Below are 18,887 nucleotides of genomic sequence, written 5' to 3' on the forward strand. Positions count from 1 at the left end.
AATATTAGGTTGGCAACTAAGTGATTGCGGATTTTGTCATTAGGTGGTATTGACAAAGTCCGCAATCACTTAGTTGCCAACCCAATAAAAGTCCGTCGCACCTGTTCTATTTCAGGTATCTTATTTGTCTGCTCAATTACCTTCTATTTATATTTTATTTACATTTTGTTATCATCACACGCGCTCTGTACATTTTTGCGTCCTTAAATCCCCCGTAAGTGCACAAATATCCATAATCTAGCGATAACGTTTGATATCGGCTAGTTTCGAGCGTAATTTTCACGTTAGAAATTCACTTGATAAAATAAATACTACGGCTTTTCGTATATTATCGACGAGCGACGCGAACCGAACTTTGTGATATTTTAGACGCGGAAGAACGGGATACGTGTGAGTCGACGTTTTTCATTTCACTCGATTTGACATATTTTGGAAAAAAGTGCGGCGATTGGGGTGAAGTTTATTTTCCGATAAATCGTCAGCAACGTGCAAATATGCGAAGAAGCGAGCAGAGTTTATAAAAAAGTCAAACGATCGATCGTTACAAAGCCTATACCAGTTGGGTTTGTACGTGGTTCGTGTCACCTAATCAAACGACAAGGCAGTATGAGCGGAAGAAAATTGAGCGAAGGGGTCGACAGTAGACCAAGAGGCTCGATGTTTGCCGCAACTTTGTCCCCATAGTCGAAGTTCCGAGGACGAATTTCCCGTTGGCCACTTAAGCTGCGCCGACACGTATTTCCCATGCATTTTAAGGATTTCGGACAGCGCGAGGGGCCTGGTGTTTTGTCGAAGTATGAGCACGTAGTTGTCGTGAAAGGATCATAGAGTGGACTTAGCCGGGGAATCCCGTGTAAAACTTGCCCGGAATAACAAAGTTTTGTCTCTAACCTATACCACCCTCTCGCGCTTCTTTCTAATTCTTTGTCCTCTTCGCTCATGGAAACGAGCTTTAATCGACCTGACTTACTTTTTTGCGATTTTTCGCCCCTTGCTTCATACACGTTCACCTTCTTTTTATTTCTCTTTTTTAATATTTACGATCGATCTTGTGGCAAATCGGGCACTGGTAATCTTCGATTTCAGAATTCGTCGTTTCTTCTTCCATTCGCATTCGTCGTTTTCATTTTCCACCATCCAATTATTATCGCGTTTAGATCAAAAGAAGGGGAATCTTACGCTTGAAACATAGAATTTTCATCCAGGTACTCGTCGTTCGCACGTTTGGCTCTTAGTTGATACTTGCGAGTGGATTGTTCTTTTTGTTTTTTAATTACGTTCATAAAAATATGAATTTACAACGTATGTTTATGTTTGTGACAAGGTGGATCAAGGTTAGACCTTGATCGGAGATTAGATCGACTCGCGCGTGGCTCGACGAGCCAGCAAATCATCCGAAACGAACGAAAACGACGAGATCCCGCGACACGTTGAGGGTTAAACGGAGAAACGTCGGAACGCGCTAGTTTATTCGGAGTTTTTCGAGCGAAACGGAGAATTCCGTGAACGAGCTGGTGGAGAAGTTACACGGCCTCTTCCTCCTGTTCCTGCAGCTGCCAGAAGTAGGCTTTTCAGCTCCCCTCGTGCAGAAATTTCGCCATTGATAGGGGTCACTGAGTGAATTTGCAACGAGATACAGCAACCAGGTCCAGCGGCCGTGTTAGTCGGGTTGCAGGCTGCGTGGCGCGTTATCGCGGATCGAAACGGACGCTCGTCTTCCCCTACGACGGTTCAAGAAAAATTTCTTTAACATTTTGCCTGCAAAATTTGTACTTTTATCGCGGAGAAAATTGCGATTCTAAGATATTACATTAGCTGTGTGTATAAAAAAGAAAAAAATAGGAAGAAGCAAGAGCGTAAAGAAAAGAAAACCGATCTAAGAATTGGTCGATCGAGGTTGATCAGACATACAGCCGTCTACGTCTATAGACGTAGATTTGGTTTCTAGATTCTGCAAACATAGCACGATGACTTGATGCTGACGGCCGGAGAGACGATAAGAGATTCTTATCGCAAGCCAAACATTAACATCGATATTATATTTCCAAAATTGTCCATAGTTATTGAAATTATTAAAAAAGAAATAAATTATATTCGAGTATTCGGGATAGGCCGTATCAGAATTAGAATGCAAAAGGTGTTAGAGTTGGAAATGAATGATTCGAGTGGTTTATGTAGCGTCGGAACGTGTTTGCTTATGTTCAAGCTTCGTTATCATCGTACGTTCACGCATATCGGTTGCAAGCAAAGAATACGTCGCAACTAATTTTAGCTGGAGGATTAACGAGCGTCGGCTCGTGTCATTATCCTCCATGAGCTCTCTGTTTCCAGTTACGCAACGTTACGTCGACCCCCACTCACACGCGCAACGTGTGCACGCGGAAGTCGAGTCCTTACACTTCTAACTCGGTGCGATTTCTTTCAAATTATTAATAATTGTTTACCATTTTACAAAACAAATAATTGCAAGTTATTAAACGATTTTACTTATTGTTGTAATATTTTGGTGATACGATTAAAAGAAATTCGAAACGAATTTAGCAACGTGCAGACAGGAAGTTATATGGACGCTTCCGGTCACGTGGCCAGGCACATCTCATAGCTGCGTTCGCAACGAAACGCGACACTCTGAGGTATTAGAAGCGATTAGCAAGATCCGCCAGATGGTCGGCTTCTGTCGGATCATGCTATTTGCCACTGATTCCGCCGCCACGAAAAAACGTATTTTCGCGTCATAATGATACGGTGAGTTTAATTAACGAGTAGACAGGAAACAAATAATGTTGTACATATCGTAGCGCCCATGGTACGAAGAATAAAAAGTAATTACGCGAATCGGAAAGGGAGAAAGTATTTTTCATGATTTAGAAAGAGAACTATAGTTTATAATAGCGTTATAAATATTCAGTTTCTTTAAACTTCATAAAATCGTAGGAACCAGATGGGAGGAGAATTAATTATTAAAATTAATGGGAACTGGATGGAAGAGGAATAAAATCCTTAGAATTTCTCTTCGTAACCATCAAAAAACAGAATCTAGTAACGTAATTTGATTGAAAAAGTAATTGCGAATGAAACGTTTTGCCTAACTTGACTTAACTTGGCCATTTTATAACATTTCGTCGTGCTCATTTAATTTCCTTAAATTTTGTTAATTAAAAAAAAAAAAGATTGTAATGCACAGCTAAAACGTACATTAATATCATCGAAATAATTTTTGCCTGTAGCCATTTTTCAATTATTGTACATGTCGTTATATGTGATATATTATTATATATGTTAATTATATATCAATCTCAGCCATTTTGCAATTACCTATGAACAAAATGCCCAAACTGTTCCATAAAGCACAGCCAGAAGGTACACTAATATCATCCAAACAATTGTAACCCTTTTTCATTTTGCAACTAGTTCTGAAGAAAATTGAAAAGACTGTACCTGTTCTGGTTCCATAAAGCACAGCCAAAAGGTACACTAACATCATCCAAGCAATTTTATCCTTCCATTTTGCAACTAGTTCTGAAGAAAATTGAAGGAAACTGTAGCTATTCCGGCTCCATAATGCACAGCCAAAAGGTACACTAACATCATTCAAGCAATTTTAGCCTTCCATTTTGCAACTAGTTATGAAGAAAATTGAAAAGACTGTACCTGTTCTGGTTCCATAATGCACAGCCAAAAGGTACACTAACATCATCCAAGCAATTTCAGCCTTCCATTTTGCAACTAGTTATGAAGAAAATTGAAAAGACTGAGCTTGTTCTGGTTCCATAAAGCACAGCCAAAAGGTGCACTAATATCATCTAAACAATTGTAGCTTTCCATTTTTCAACTAGTTATGAAGAAAATTGAAGAAAACTGTAGCTATTCCGGCTCCATAATGCACAGCCAAAAGGTACACTAACATCATTCAAGCAATTTTATCCTTCCATTTTGCAACTAGTTCTGAAGAAAATTGAAGGAAACTGTAGCTATTCCGGCTCCATAATGCACAGCCAAAAGGTACACTAACATCATCCAAGCAATTTTAGCCTTCCATTTTGCAACTAGTTATGAAGAAAATTGAAGAGACTGTACCTGTTCTGGTTCCATAAAGCACAGCCAAAAGGTACACTAACATCATTCAAGTAATTTTAGCCTTCCACTTTGCAACTAGTTATGAGAAAATTGAAAACACTGAGCCTGTTCTGGTTCCATAAAGCACAGCCAAAAGGTACACTAACATCATCCAAGCAATTTTAGCCTTCCATTTTGCAACTAGTTATGAAGAAAATTGAANTGGTTCCATAAAGCACAGCCAAAAGGTACACTAACATCATTCAAGCAATTTTAGCCTTCCATTTTGCAACTAGTTATGAAGAAAATTGAAAAGACTGTACCTGTTCTGGTTCCATAATGCACAGCCAAAAGATACACTAACATCATTCAAGCAATTTTAGCCTTCCATTTTGCAACTAGTTATGAAGAAAATTGAAAAGACTGTACCTGTTCTGGTTCCATAAGGCACAGCCAAAAGGTACACTAACATCATCCAAGCAATTTCAGCCTTCCATTTTGCAATTAGTTATGAAGAAAATTGAAAAGACTGTACCTGTTCTGGTTCCATAAAGCACAGCCAAAAGGTACACTAACATCATCCAAGCAATTTTATCCTTCCATTTTGCAACTAGTTCTGAAGAAAATTGAAGGAAACTGTAGCTATTCCGGCTCCATAATGCACAGCCAAAAGGTACACTAACATCATTCAAGTAATTTTAGCCTTCCACTTTGCAACTAGTTATGAGAAAATTGAAAACACTGAGCCTGTTCTGATTCCATGAAGTACAGACAAAAGGTACACTAATATCATCCAAACAATCGTAGCCTTTTTTCATTTTGCAACTAGTTATGAAGAAAATTGAAGAAAACTGTAGCTATTCCGGTTCCATAAGACACAGCCAAAAGGTGCACTAACATCATCCAAGTAATTTTAGCTTCCCGTTTTGCAACTAGTTACGAGGAAATTGGAAACACTGAGCCTGTTCTGGTTCCATAAAGCACAGCCAGAAGGTACACTAACATCACCCAAGCAATTGTAACCTTTCATTTCGCAATTGGTTGTGAACAAAATCCCCAAATTCCTATCTTATACGTCCAAGAGTGGTCTGACTAGTCGTAATTTTCCATCTAAAGTTTGGTGGATTCGCGGATCTCCAGGAAAGGGAGCAGGGGATCGCTGAAAACTAGATGGTGAAAAACGCGACGGATGTTCCATAACTACTCGATAGAGGGGAATCCTGTATTCGTCGGAGCAGACGGTCGACTCGTCACGTATAGATCGGCGAGCAAACGTCTGGTTTGTTATTCGCGTCGTAGCATAATATCGACAGGGGTACACCGGTTGCATAAGCTTCGTCAGTCGTTTTCTCGCGTAACGATACTTTATCTCGGCCAAGCGATGCTCGCTGCTTGGACTCTCTGTCGCTCTCTTTCTCTTCTTCTCTTCTGTGTATACGTGCGCGTGTTGTTCGTCGAACAGAGAGGAGACGTCGTTGACCCGCGGCGTCGAACCCTGGCCAGCGAATCACGGCCGGTGGAATGGGCGGCCGATCCTGAATTTATATCGCGTGTTTAGGTGAGAATTGGTTCTTTATGAGTCGCACGTGAGTTCACTACGCGATACTCGAGCACACTCGACGAATCTCACTCGTTATGTACATTGGCTGCTACGGTTTCCTCGTTTGTAACGCTTCTCCCCTTTCAACGAGCCAACTATATGTATATTAGATGTATACAATAGCGTACAGTTCTTGAATCTTTGCAACATTGAGATCAGCCACGTCGTTTCGTAGCAAACAGATCTGTTCGTTCAGCATTCGCTTTATCAACCAGTTAACTGCGGAATTTAGTTGTAGAAATCGGGTTAGATCACGGTGTGCCTGAATAAATACAAACGACGACTTGTATACTCGTCAGACGCAATCAATTGGTCAATAGCGTGTGTAGCTTAATATTAAATACAATTTTTCAAACTTGCAAACTTTAGAAACTTTCCTGTTCATGTAGCAGGCGTTCGCGTTCGCACAAGTGTCATCGATGTAATTGAGCACTGGACAAAGTTTCCTTGCTGTAAATGGAGTTGTAGTGTAATGTGAATTTGTTGATTAGACAGCCTCGTTGGAAGGATTTTTATGATCTCGTGAGATTCGCTAAGAAGTAGACCTTCGAGTACACAACTAGCTTAGAGTACAAAGCCCATGTGCTGCCTGGTGCTCTATTTACGTAACGTTGTTTCTATAGAAAAGTCACTGGAAGCGTTTCCAAAGAAATGTGATTGTTGGAGTTTGAGAAAGTTGGATTACGTGTGGATTCTTTCGTTCGCAGAACGACGATCTGGTGTTCGACCAGGATGGCAAGCAGTCCATCGGCGAGGCTCCGCTGATAGAGTCGCGCCAACAAGACTCCTTGTTTCATAGGATAAAGAGAGGGCTGTGGGATATGTTTAGCCCATCTGAAACGACAACTACCACTACCGAGGCTCCAGGTAATGTATCATTCTTCTTGCCATAATAAACACGTTTAGACATCGTCGTTAGCTGCAAGGGTTGGCTAATCGGCAGAAATGCAGATCCTCCATACTGCGCCAAACATTCTGCTCTATCGAGTATTACAGAAATTGTACCGTCTAATGTTTTTTCAGAATCCGAAGACGACAACGCGGACAACGAGCAGCTGAACAACGCTCCTCCAGTTCAGTCGGAGGAGGACAAAGAGCTGCAAAGCTCGAATTTGGAAAGGATAACCCGAGATAGCGCGGAAGAATACGACGAAGCTGACGAGGTTGATATCCAAGAACTTACGACGTTGAAGTAAATACGTAAATCTTTGGTCCGATAGTGGCCTTGATCGTTGTTGTTGTTGACAGAATAACGAGGTTGGGAACGCGGCCGAGGGTCGAAGGGAGCCAGCAAATTTTGCCAACACCGACGACGAAGACCTAGCCGGATCTGGAGAAGTTGAAGGCAGCGCCACCGAGTTTGATACGAAAATTAATTACGGCTCCAGAAGAGAAAGAAGTAGGCAACAGATTTATGGTTCTTTGATTTGGTAGCCGCAGTTTCTTGCACTTGTTGCTAACTTCAATGTGGCTTTTTCAGGGTTCTACAGAATAACTTTGACCGTTGGAGAACCGTACAGGAGGGAATACGCGGACAGGAGCAGCAGAGAGTACAAGGAACTCAGTGGCAACCTGACGCAGCCGCTCGAGGAGTTGCTGAACCGTGACATTCCCAATGAAAATCACCACGTCAACGTTGTTAAAATATCGTGAGTGTAATGTCACTCGGTGTGCCATTTATTTCTATTCTTTTGTTCTACGAGAAACAAATTTCCTCAGCGTCCAACGTTCTTTACATTCTTATTGGTAGCAACGCGTGCGTATTATCGTCGTTTACTGTAAAGGGAAATAGTTTTAGTTTCTAATCGTACACAGACTGGATTCGAACGATTGTTACGCGGTATGAAAGTTGCAATGTACGATGAAATATGATAAAGAGTATGTTCTATAACTTCAAATTAAATGGAAAATTAAATTGGTAAATTCAAAGCGAGATTGAAGTTGTAGGATAAATTCTATGAAGGATAAATGAAATGTGAGAGGTTGTTGAATTGTTTCACAATGGCTTAACAAGCAATCACATTGTGATGAGCAACATCATCGAGAATACGTAGCAACTGATTTACCTGTGTTTTTAACACTAGAACTACCGATAGTTGACACGAAGCCATTTCTACCAAAACCAGTGAAAATGACCGGTTCAAAAAATACCTAATAATAGAATATTTGTATGTTTATTGATTTATTGCTTTCTTACAGAAGCAATTCCATGTTATGTAGCACATTTTTGCTATTGGTAATCCATCTGGGATCCCTGAACGAGGGTTGACACATTTATAAAATTGTAGAACCAGTCATTTTCACCGCTGTGCTATTTCTAGCGATCCAGCGATCGATCCGGAATTTTCCTGATAACTGACATCGTCGTATCGAATGATACGCGGTAAAAATTTGAAAAACGTGTGGCAAGTTGTAAAAAACGAGGAAACTGGTTAATTGGGGTTCGATAAACAGATTGCAGCACCCTTTTACACTTTGACAAGTACCAGTCATCCTGACTGCTATTGGTATAAGTATACAAGATTATTTTCACTTTGAATACATGAAAAACAAAATAAAATTCGTTCTATTATTCTTTTAGTTATCGTTGCGAGAGTCATTACGTCATTGCGGAAAAGAACATAACGCGAAGTAGGAATTTTAAAATGAAATTGTAAAACCGGTGAATTTGACTGGCGTGGTAGTTCTAATGTTAAAGACACTAGAGGTGTTTTTCTGAAATAGACAAGTAGCCTAAGAAGCTGAGTCAAAGTGACTCAGCCAATAGGTATCCGAGGTACGATAATAATTCCTGTTCGATGTACAGGCCAACTTCTGACAGCTTTACGTCGCAAGTTACTCTAGACATTGGCTCCACGTTAGCTGATGAGACGGAGATGCAGTACATCATCGAGAAACAGCTGCAGATCCACTCGTTGGGCAACGTCCAAGTGCGTCCGGATGGATTTACCTTCAGAATATTCCAAGGTAACTTGGTTTCGCTACACGCTGACGCGTCGAATGATCGATTCCTCTTCGAAGACCACCTAGGTCGATGACCATAGAAGAAAAAATCTCGAGATAGCTGGAACGTTCTAGCGAGACCTTCGCTTGGAAGAATCGATCCATTCAATTTTCACACTTACGCCGCATGCTGTTATTATGTCATGCTAGTTGTACTTTTATATTACAAGTAGAATCTTTTGTATTAGAGCTCTGTTTCACTTTTTCGTTCTTCTACCTTTTTTTGTTGCATTCTCTTGTCCACCCGATGATTGCAAACACGCCTACACACAAACACACGAAATACGCAACTAACCAAAGTAGGGTTTGAAGAAGAGCTGGAATGCGATCAGTCAACTGAGTTAACGTGTAGAGACGGTACATGCGTTCCATTGGAGCGGCGATGCGATGGAATCGCCGACTGTAAGGATAGTTCTGACGAAGAGGGCTGCTCCGAGACTACAACGCGTAAGTAGCAATCGTGATTGTCAACACAGTAGCTGTAAATACACTAAAATATAAGTATCATGTTCGATTTCTGGCATAGATCGCTCATTGCTACTAGTGAAATCGTTTCATGTCAGGTACATTCGTTCGTTTGCTCGTTCAATTAATTCTTTCGCTCGTTTCTAGCTTCCCTCCCTCCCTTTTTTTTACTAGAACGATGGAATAATTGTTTTATCTCTAATTGTTTACTCATTTGGAGTTGGCACTCACGAGACCTTTTGCACATATTTGTACTTATAAGTAGAGTGTTAGAGGTCTAAATTCATCTTTTCGTTCTTGTACCTTCTTTGTTGCATTCCCTTGTCTACCTGATGATTCCAAACACGCCTACACATAAACACACGAAACACGCAATTAGCCAAAGTAGAGATTGGAGAGTCGCAATGCGACCCGTCAGTCGAGTTAACGTGCAGAGACGGTACGTGCGTGCCATTAGAGCGACGATGCGACGGAATTCCTGACTGTAAATATGGTTCTGACGAGGAGGGTTGCCATGAGACGATAACGCGTAAGTAGCGATTGTAATTGTCGACGCAGTAGCTGTAAATACACTAAAATATAAGTATTATATTCTACTTTTGGCATAGATCGCTCTTTGCTACTAGTGAAATCGTTCCATGCCAGATCGATTCGTCCGTCTGCTCGGTTAAATTCATTGTTTCAGTCATTTGTAGCTTGCCACTATTTTTTTCTTTTTTATTAGAAAGATTTTTATTTTTAATTATTTACTCATTTTCACATACGTATATTTTTTTTCTCTCTTCATGTTCATAATTTATATTCACCTCCCAATCATCGAAACGATCAACGACAGAGCCGAGCATCAGGGATTTCGCAAGAACCGATCATAACGAAGTTTTGGGAATTGTACCAAAAGAAGACGATGAAGATATAAACAGAGTTGATTCGATACCTAGCAAATGTCGCGCCGACGACACAATTCGTTGTAGAGATGGAAGTCGTTCTATCTGCTCTGTACAGCAATGTGACGGCGTGAAAGATTGTGACGATGGTGATGATGAAGATGGTTGTCCCCATCCAGGTACAGATGTTGTCTCCCGATTACATAGATGCTTACTCATAACGGCAGTACCTTTACATAGACTAACTGGTATCTCCACAAGTCCCTTATCTTGATAATTTTCATTGTCCTTTTGCGCGCAGAAAGAATCCACAGTTCGTATGTTCGTAAGAAGTAAGAAATCGATCGATTTTACAGGTTGCAGCCCCGGAGAATTCGCCTGCGACGTGTCTAGGTGTATCTTGGACTCGCAGCGATGCAACTTCGTCCAAGATTGCGACGACGGGAGCGATGAACACGACTGCAACTATCCTGGTAAGTCGCTTTTTATTTTCTAGCAACTAATAACGATAATAATCTACTTTCTTTACTTCGTTGTTATTTTATAAATAGAGATTTCCAACTTGTATCAATCGACTGTTACTTCGATTTAAAAAACGATGAGAATTCCATTGAAAAAAATGTCCATTTGCCAGCTGCGAAAGAATGTAGAAATCTACCTTTTATCTTCTTACCGACCTTATAACTTACCCCCGAAGATTTGGTTACCGATCGATCTCTGCTCTTACCGACGAGTCGCGTGATTATCGCGGACCTTGGATCTGTTTTGCCGACATGTCGGATCGATGACTCCGAAATTCCGACCTTACGTCAGGCTGATTATTCTCAACATCTTTGTTTCCGCCTGGCGACCACCAACTAATTATAAGTAACACCGTCACCGGCTCGTCAAAGGCTTAGAGACGGAAGAGCGTGGAAGACGAGCCAGAACGTGACGATTTTCGCCGTGAAAAGAGGGTCAGGTGGGAACCGACCAGGATGTACCTACTGAATATTCAAAACTCGAGGGCTTTTGCTCTTCCGTTCTGTTTTACCGCGCTTTTTTCACCGTCGAGAGGCGGATGATTATGGCCAACGGCCACGGAAGTCGGTCACGTGATGCTGGAACCTCGGATCGCGAATTTTTTATCAGCATAACGTATTACCGAGTCGATAATTGATATTAACGGTTCCATATCGGATAGATCAATAAGATCAAGCTGGCCATTTTTATAGTATTACGACGTGTTTCATTTGTCTAATGTTTCTTCGTTAACAAGCAAAAGAACAAGAATCCCACCGTGCTATACTGAGGACATTAATTCGAGTGATGCAACGTATGCGTCAGTAATATGCGCCATAAGCTTGACGGATATGTTAAATTAATTGATTAAGCCTATGGAGAAGTCTCCTGCTAAAAAAGAGGAATGCGAAGGACACCAACAAGACACAACAATTACGGTAACTTATTTCAGTCTCTGGATTAGTCCTCGAGGCTACACCACCTAGTCTCCTATTGTTGTAGCGTTTAACGGTTGCAGATTAGGCCAAACTACGAATCCCGAGTACCAATTCTCAGTTACAAGTAGGCAAGTAGGGGAAGGCCAGGTCTTCTCAAGTTTCTCGATCAGAGTCGCGGCTAATGGAGAGTGCGTCAGCTATGCGAGGTCTAGAAACGTAACAAAGGATATTAAATTCCCTGTTTGAAATAGAAATACAGGAGCTGCGTGGAAGTGGGCCAAACCACGACAGAACAATGAGCCGAAAGTTAATCTTCGAATGTCGATCGTCGATGAAATTCGTTTTGCACATCTTGAAGTCGAAGTTTTTTTAGGTTGCAGAAAGTCGAAGAGAGGCAGACAGAGGCATTCGTTATAAATATCCAGAGACACGCAGACCGCTGCTTTTACCTGCTTCCAGTAATCGCGATGTGCATGCTTAATCAATATTCAAGTATTCAACCGTTAGGGGACCATCGACCTTATCCCCTCATTACTAGCGATGGGTATTCGAATCCATTGGATCGCGATCTTCTGAGTAAAATTGTCCTCTAAATTGTCCTAAAGGTGTCTCTCGATATATCGTGATGTCTTGAAGAAGATTTTCATATTCGGCAAATGGGACCTTTTTTCATCGATGAACGATCGATCGGATTCTTCGAAATGTCGAAGAATGGAAGAAATGTCTAAGGAGTACCGTGTTACGATACAATATAATTAAACGTACATCTTTAATCTTGTACAATCGCAATAACATTAGACAGAGTAGGCAGTGTCAGCGGTAGGATCATCGATCCATCTACGATATCCCCAAAGATCGTTTCTCTTCGTCAAATGTGGGACACGTTACATTTAAAAATTTGAGAATTCTCTTCGAAGCGAAAAGAGACATCAGATGGTACCAAAGGAGTATCCCTCGAGTAGAATTGTTCTATCTTCAACACTTGGAAACATCACCGTTTTCGTAGCAAACTGTGTCCCTAACAGGAAGTCAGGAATATCATCACTGTACAACTGATAATAGCACCGAAGGAGCATTTCTTGATCCAGCTGTTCCATCTCCAACGATAGTTCTCACCAAACCGACGACACGAAATAGCTACAAGCTCATAGAATCTTCTTAAAACTTGCAACGACCATCGACCACGTCGATGATACTAACGCTGCCAAAGGAACTAAAGTTGCCAATGCGGCTTCCACGGTCTCTCAGCGTCGATTCCATATCTCACTGTATCCCAAATTCACCGTGTCGCTAACGCCCCAGCAAAGAGATGTTCTATCGCGTCTTTCGCATAGTTTGGCGAGACGATTGTTTCCTACCAAATACGAGACACATTGTGGTTACAAAGCGAGAGTTAGGAGAACCATCATCGTTGGTACCGAGAACGAGTATTCCTGCGGCGTTCCTTCTCAAACTAGAAAGGTCCATCTATAGCTATACCAACAACTAGTAAACTAAATCGAAACAGCTCTTGATCAGAGTGGCATCCGTGTTGAGGCCATCGCTACCGATGACCCTCGTGCTCGCCCTCCCGCCTCCGTTGATCCTGCACGGTGGATAGGAATGCGCATAACCACTTTCGTGTCCCCCGTTTGCTTCCGCGATATGCCAGCTCGGACGGGGACAATTATGAGTCTTGGTGAGCAGGACGAAGCGAACGTTGCTGGAAGTCGGGAAACGAGGCTTTGGTATGGTTGGCAGGTTGGCTGGGGGGAGGATGGGGAGTTGTACGTTAGGCTGGTAGGTGGAACGACAGCACGCTAGGCACCGCCACGACAAACGTCAACCCCTGCTGTCCCGGCACATTATTCAGGTGCGTCCTCTCGACCTGGTATACGCGGTGTGCAAAAAAAAAAAAAAAAAAACACGTGGGCATCGTTGCGATGATGGCAATCGCTGCATCATCCTTGCTTGGATGAATTTGTAAGCAGTCATTCGCTTGCTCCGCTTCTCATCATGCAATCGATAATGAGCGCAGTAACTTTGCACAGTGGCTTGGAGTGACAGTTCTGGGATATTTATCGAGGTTACGGCGATGGGTGTCACCTGGTGACACCGAGTTTAAACGTCCTTGTTGCATGGATAGAATTTGCGGTGCTAGGTTTTCGGTAGAAGCATCCACCTTTTCCACTTGCATCGCTCTAGGTAGTTTAACGATCCCTCATTTCCCTCGCTTTCCGCGCTTTTTCTCTGACCTTGAAGATTCCTTTAGTGCGATTAAAGTAGGACAGCATGGTGACACGCGTGAATTTTCTATGGAAGCTTCTCTCAGGTTGTCAGCTGCAAGTCTCCCGCTTATTGGGATCTGAGCTCGGCTTTTGGAACGTAGAAATCTCGGGTGATCATTCTTTCATGATTTCTTGTCTGCGTTCGATATAGACGAGCTTAATCAGCATACGCTCGTGTTACCCTCAGAATGGAGCGTTCACAAGAACTTTAGACTTTTTACACTTTTCATAAGAACTTAGAATGGAGCTTTCCCAGAACTCTGAGAACCCAGAACGATGTCAGTATGTAGATATGGGGTGGGTAGAAGCTTAATGCGTTCAACTGACACTGCTAAATGAAGTAAGAGTAACATCTTTGCACGTCAGAAAATAATTCAGACATAGGTAGCTTTTCTTGCTGATCAAACGTAGCAACGATTAACCGCCTGAGTCGCAAGCCATCGCGCTGTTTAGATTTTGTGTCGAAAGGTCCCGGTACATTTGAACGCTACGGTATTTCTATTTCATTGTTATCTTCTCAATAATTTTTCTTGAACAAAACTTGGAATATTTATAAACTAACAGTACGCATATATAATAGTCTAGATGTACAACAAATGTAACAACAAATAACAAATATGACGAGCGCTATTGTGCCGCTTGTCTCTCTTCGCAATCGATCGAGGCAAGCGCTCTCGCGCTGTTCAGGATTTTTCGATCCTGTTTTTTCAAAGACACCTGGCACTCAAACGGATAATTCTGCCGGACGCTGGAGTTTTTTCCTGGGTTTTCAGTATTCTTAGCAACTGCTGCTAGCTCGTTGTGTATCTCGAAAATTCGGAGAACAAGTGTCGCGTGTCGACTTTTGGCGCGATCGATATTTAGCAGAATTCCCGTTCTCGACTCAACAGTTGTGTCGGACGTATCTCAAGACCTGAAAAAAGCAAAAAAAGAAAACAGCAGATGATGGAAAATTTCTAAATATTCTATGGAAACTGGCTACGTTACATTTATTGTTGGAGCTGTAAATTCTCAGAATCGAATTTCAAGGATGTTGTCTTAATTTACACGCAAGTTACACCGCGTACGGAGATTTTCCAATAAAATACGATCTGTTAGTTGAAATTTTGAATGCGAAATAATGTGTTATATCTGGAATGAGGCCAGCGTCAATACGGTTGAATTTCAATTTCTCGAAGGCCAGCTCAACAAACTTGAGTACCAATTACGCTAGAATAGCCAGCAGTTGTTTTATCCTAAATACATTCTGACAGATAACATTTTCTAGCAAAGGACCAAACGTTTTACGTGCACGATTTTTTGACCACCCTGTAGAAACGTTCACCGTGCGGTTGAACGTTCGTGTGCCTGTTTCAGTAAAATAATAAATACCAAAGGAATCGTTTAAACTAGCGTTGAATTTCGACCACGAAGTCGTTCTTTTAACGTTTAACCTTGAACTCTTTTAATAGTCGAACAATAGCTCGAACATGTGCAATTCCTTTGCTACGTTTCAAACGTATTAATAATATTAATTTCCTTCATCTGCAGATCAATCTGCTGTATGTTCAAAACTATATCCTTTGAATTTACAATTACTCGATGCTTTGCCCTCTAAATCGCGTGGTAGTCTCGTTGAGATTGTGAAAATTAATTAATTAAATTAAATTAATCGTTCGTTAATCAATAACAGTAAAATCGTTGAAGATATGTTCTTACAACGAAGAGATTCCACGAACTTGTTGCCGAGAATATCGTCGAATAAAGTCGAAGTTATTTCTTTAGATGTTTCGTCGAACGTGTTACAAATTTCTGTGAAAAAAAAGAGAAGAAATTTTTCAATAGAAAATTCACAGTAATTTGGTAAATAGGAACACGTTTCTAAAATTCGTATTGGAAAAGGTGGTTGGTACGTCAGCTGTCATTACGAGCGCAAAGAATTAAGCAAAATTATTTTTCGAATCTTCAATTCTGCTCGTATGTCCACTTTATGGTAATAATTGTTCATTGGATAAATTTGACCGGTCCAAGTATTTTTATTCTCTGAGTTAACGTTGCGTTATCCCTGTTTGAACAAGATCATTTGCAGGACCGAAGATTTTTTTATTCGCCGGCGAACGAAAGAGGACGGTTTATTGACAAAATAAGCATATGCAAATATGTCGCGAATGTTCGGGCAGCGTGATTTGTCTGAAAACTTCCTGCGCCCGAGTCGTTCGTTCTGCCTATAAATCACGTCACGAATTTCAACCGCATCGCGTGATCATTGATCGATAAATTAACGAGCCACTTAGCTTTCGCGAAAAATTTGAATGTCTCTTGTTTTCTTTCGCTCCCCTGTCTTCTTGTTGCACAGACAAATATCGCTATCACCGATCTCGTCCTAGTTTTCAGAAACGAAAGCATATTTTACCAACATCCAAGCCCAACCGAAGTTTTGTTTCTGTATCTTTCGTTTCCTTCGTATTTCGATAATTTTCGTGTAATCCGAATCAAACGTAGATCTGTTGCAAACACAAATTGCTATATTTTGGAACAATTGAAATTTATATCTGTTTTCACGCTTAACGCGAGCCTGACCCAATTGTGTGCTCTTAGGTAACTAGTGGTTCGGTAGCTCTAGGTAAACCTGGTGATGAGTTTTGCTCACTCATGAGCCACTGCAACGAATTCTTTCAGAATTTCAGGCTTCAGGCTTCGCAAAGTCAGTCACTACAGACTACGTGTTCACTTTCTGTAACGATCACGCTTGCACCATGTTGTGGAATCCTTCTGGAAAATGGATCTGGATTTATCTCTAAATATCACGTGGAAGATTTTTCTAAATCCATAGTGTATTAATAATCGCAAGTTGCATCGATCCTCGAGTCGACCTTCGACACCGTTCTGCCGTGGATTTTTATGTTTACAAAATATTAAAAAGATATAGGGACTTTTGTCGATTTCCGAACCTAACCTAAACCCGACCTACGGATATTCTCCGTATACTGTAGCGTCATATTTAAAAAAGAAGAAGCATGGGAATTTTAATCAATTTTCAAACTTGAGCAAAATCCAACTTACGATTACGATCTAAACGTAGCTCACAGATGTTTCGTATAAAGCTACATTCGACAGAAAAAAGCGAAATGGGTTTATAGGGGATTTTTATTAATTCCCTAAACTAATCCAGGTCTAACGCAGACCTGTGTCACGTGTGTCTTACCGCATCTAACAAAATTCTAGGGATTTTCCTTCGTTTTCAAACCTAACTCAAGTCTTCTCTGACTTATCCTAATACTCGAAAACAAAGAGACGTTTCTATGAATTGTTATGTACTCGACACTCGAGAATCATCTTGATTCTGAAATTTCCGATGGTTTTGACGATTTTTAACGGCCGGTGGTTATTTTTGCCGCACATATCAGCAAGGATCAACGAGTTGGGTAAGGGATAATTAGCCCGCCGTGTGTTATTGCCTGATAAGGGCAGCCTGGCAGCTACTAAATAATTCTCGGCCTGTGGACTTCGACGTGCCACGAAATTTCGTGGACGGTGTAAGTTTCCGCGCGAGCGAGCCTCGTGTGCGCCTTGAGCTCATTTCATAAATAATCAAGACCAAAGATAATGGCCTGACCACCGAGGCCGCGATCCGGCCAGATAACCACTTAACGTTATCAAATTGCGACATAATATAAGTATTGATAATTTGCCGATATTATAACCAACGACTTCCCCTCTACGCGAATATTTCACGCGATAAGGCGTTCTAAAATGTATATTTTATTTCCATAGCAATTAGAGTCCAGCTTGGAAAGTCTTCATGCTCTCCTTCTGACTTTGTTGACTTTCGACTCTGTTATTGAGCTTGACGTTTGTAATTGATCGATCGATCGTGAACTTATTGTTTAGAAAATTCTTTTTACCTATTTAATAACTCAGGATCATCCGTATTGGCACATCCTTGGGAATGATTCAGTGAACATATTTCAAAGACAAATTTCCCATTTAAACATTTACGATCATTTATGTCGCTGGCTTGCATAAGTTTGCCAGTGTGTAATATATTTTTCCTAACACCTTAACACTCCGAAGATGAACATTATTTAATTTATTAATTACTTAATAATTAATGTTAACATTTTAGCACAATGAACCTACCTCAAAGACAAACTGAAATATTTCTAATAATTTATGTTGTCAGATGGCGTAAGTTCTCTCATCACGCATTTACAAAATTTTCCCTAGTTTTTCTTCGTAAATTTGTTTTTCAAACAATTCTTCGTACGTTTTTTATTTGCAAAGATTCTCTGCAAAATTCTCTCCACTTGCATTCTCGATATTTGCAAAACTCTTCCTACTCTTACTTAACTATTTTCTAATATCCACTAATATCATTGTTTCTTACATTTTTATAGTTCTTCCTACCTGTCTGGTTTTCAGCGTTTACTGGATCATTTAAAAAAGAATTGATCGCACGGTCCTTTGTCTATGACCTTAGCAAGACTCTCCCCCACCCCCGTTTTCGATATTTACGAAACTGTTCCTACCCTCGCTCAACTAATTTTTATTATCCTCAAAATTTCTTCCACGCCTCTTACCACTAACTTTCGCGAAATTCCTCCTTCATTTTTGACATTTACAAAATTTGCCCGCCGCGCCTCTTACTTTTAACTTCTATAAAATCCGCAACATCTGCAAACTTTGCCCTTGTTTGTTTAAAATTTGCCCCACACCCCTCTGTTTCAAATTTGCCCTCCATCCCTCTTGCTCTCAACTTCCCTAAAATTCCTCCTAGCCTCTTCATCCTCGGAGTACCAGTGTATCCTGCAGGATGATTTTCAGAAGCTGTGCCAAGTACGGACCAGCCAGAAACGCGTCTAACGGCGGGAAATCGGCTGCCTCCGCCGTGAATATTCCTTGCCAGCCGCGGATTAAACGAACGATTCGAGGTCGCGCAGCCGCGTCGCGCCAGGGCGGATCGTAATTCTGCCGGTCGCGTTCGTATTGTCGTAAATTACAAAAAAGCCAGGGAATTGTTACCACGAAATAACCGCCCGCCCGCCCGACCAACCACCTCCACCACCACCACCAACACCAACACCAACACCAACACCATCACCACCGTTTCACCCCCGTCGTCGTCGTCGTCGTCGTCGTCGTCGTCGCGTGGTCGTTGTTGCTTATCCTATCGCGACATTTCGACGTATGTACA

The 18,887-nt window shown here is 41.3% G+C and overlaps 1 protein-coding gene across 25 annotated transcripts in view; it reads left to right on the forward strand.

The window, feature by feature from the left end:
• Positions 1–18,887, forward strand: part of LOC122576586 (basement membrane-specific heparan sulfate proteoglycan core protein) — a 182,669-nt gene that overhangs the window by 62,549 nt on the left and 101,233 nt on the right. For 21 of the 25 annotated variants that reach the window (XM_043747096.1, XM_043747103.1, XM_043747106.1 and 18 more), the window contains exons 2-10: positions 6,364–6,523; positions 6,680–6,819; positions 6,905–7,055; positions 7,137–7,305; positions 8,463–8,623; positions 8,960–9,106; positions 9,504–9,653; positions 9,960–10,187; positions 10,365–10,481. In XM_043747096.1, the coding sequence (XP_043603031.1) occupies positions 6,364–6,523; positions 6,680–6,819; positions 6,905–7,055; positions 7,137–7,305; positions 8,463–8,623; positions 8,960–9,106; positions 9,504–9,653; positions 9,960–10,187; positions 10,365–10,481 (1,423 nt within the window). The remainder of the gene's footprint in view (positions 1–6,363; positions 6,524–6,679; positions 6,820–6,904; positions 7,056–7,136; positions 7,306–8,462; positions 8,624–8,959; positions 9,107–9,503; positions 9,654–9,959; positions 10,188–10,364; positions 10,482–18,887) is intronic. The other 4 variants (XM_043747107.1, XM_043747109.1, XM_043747098.1 and 1 more) reach the window with 3 other exon arrangements.

This window comes from Bombus pyrosoma, linkage group LG16 (genome assembly GCF_014825855.1).
Source record: "Bombus pyrosoma isolate SC7728 linkage group LG16, ASM1482585v1, whole genome shotgun sequence".
NCBI classification, from domain to species: domain Eukaryota; kingdom Metazoa; phylum Arthropoda; class Insecta; order Hymenoptera; family Apidae; genus Bombus; species Bombus pyrosoma.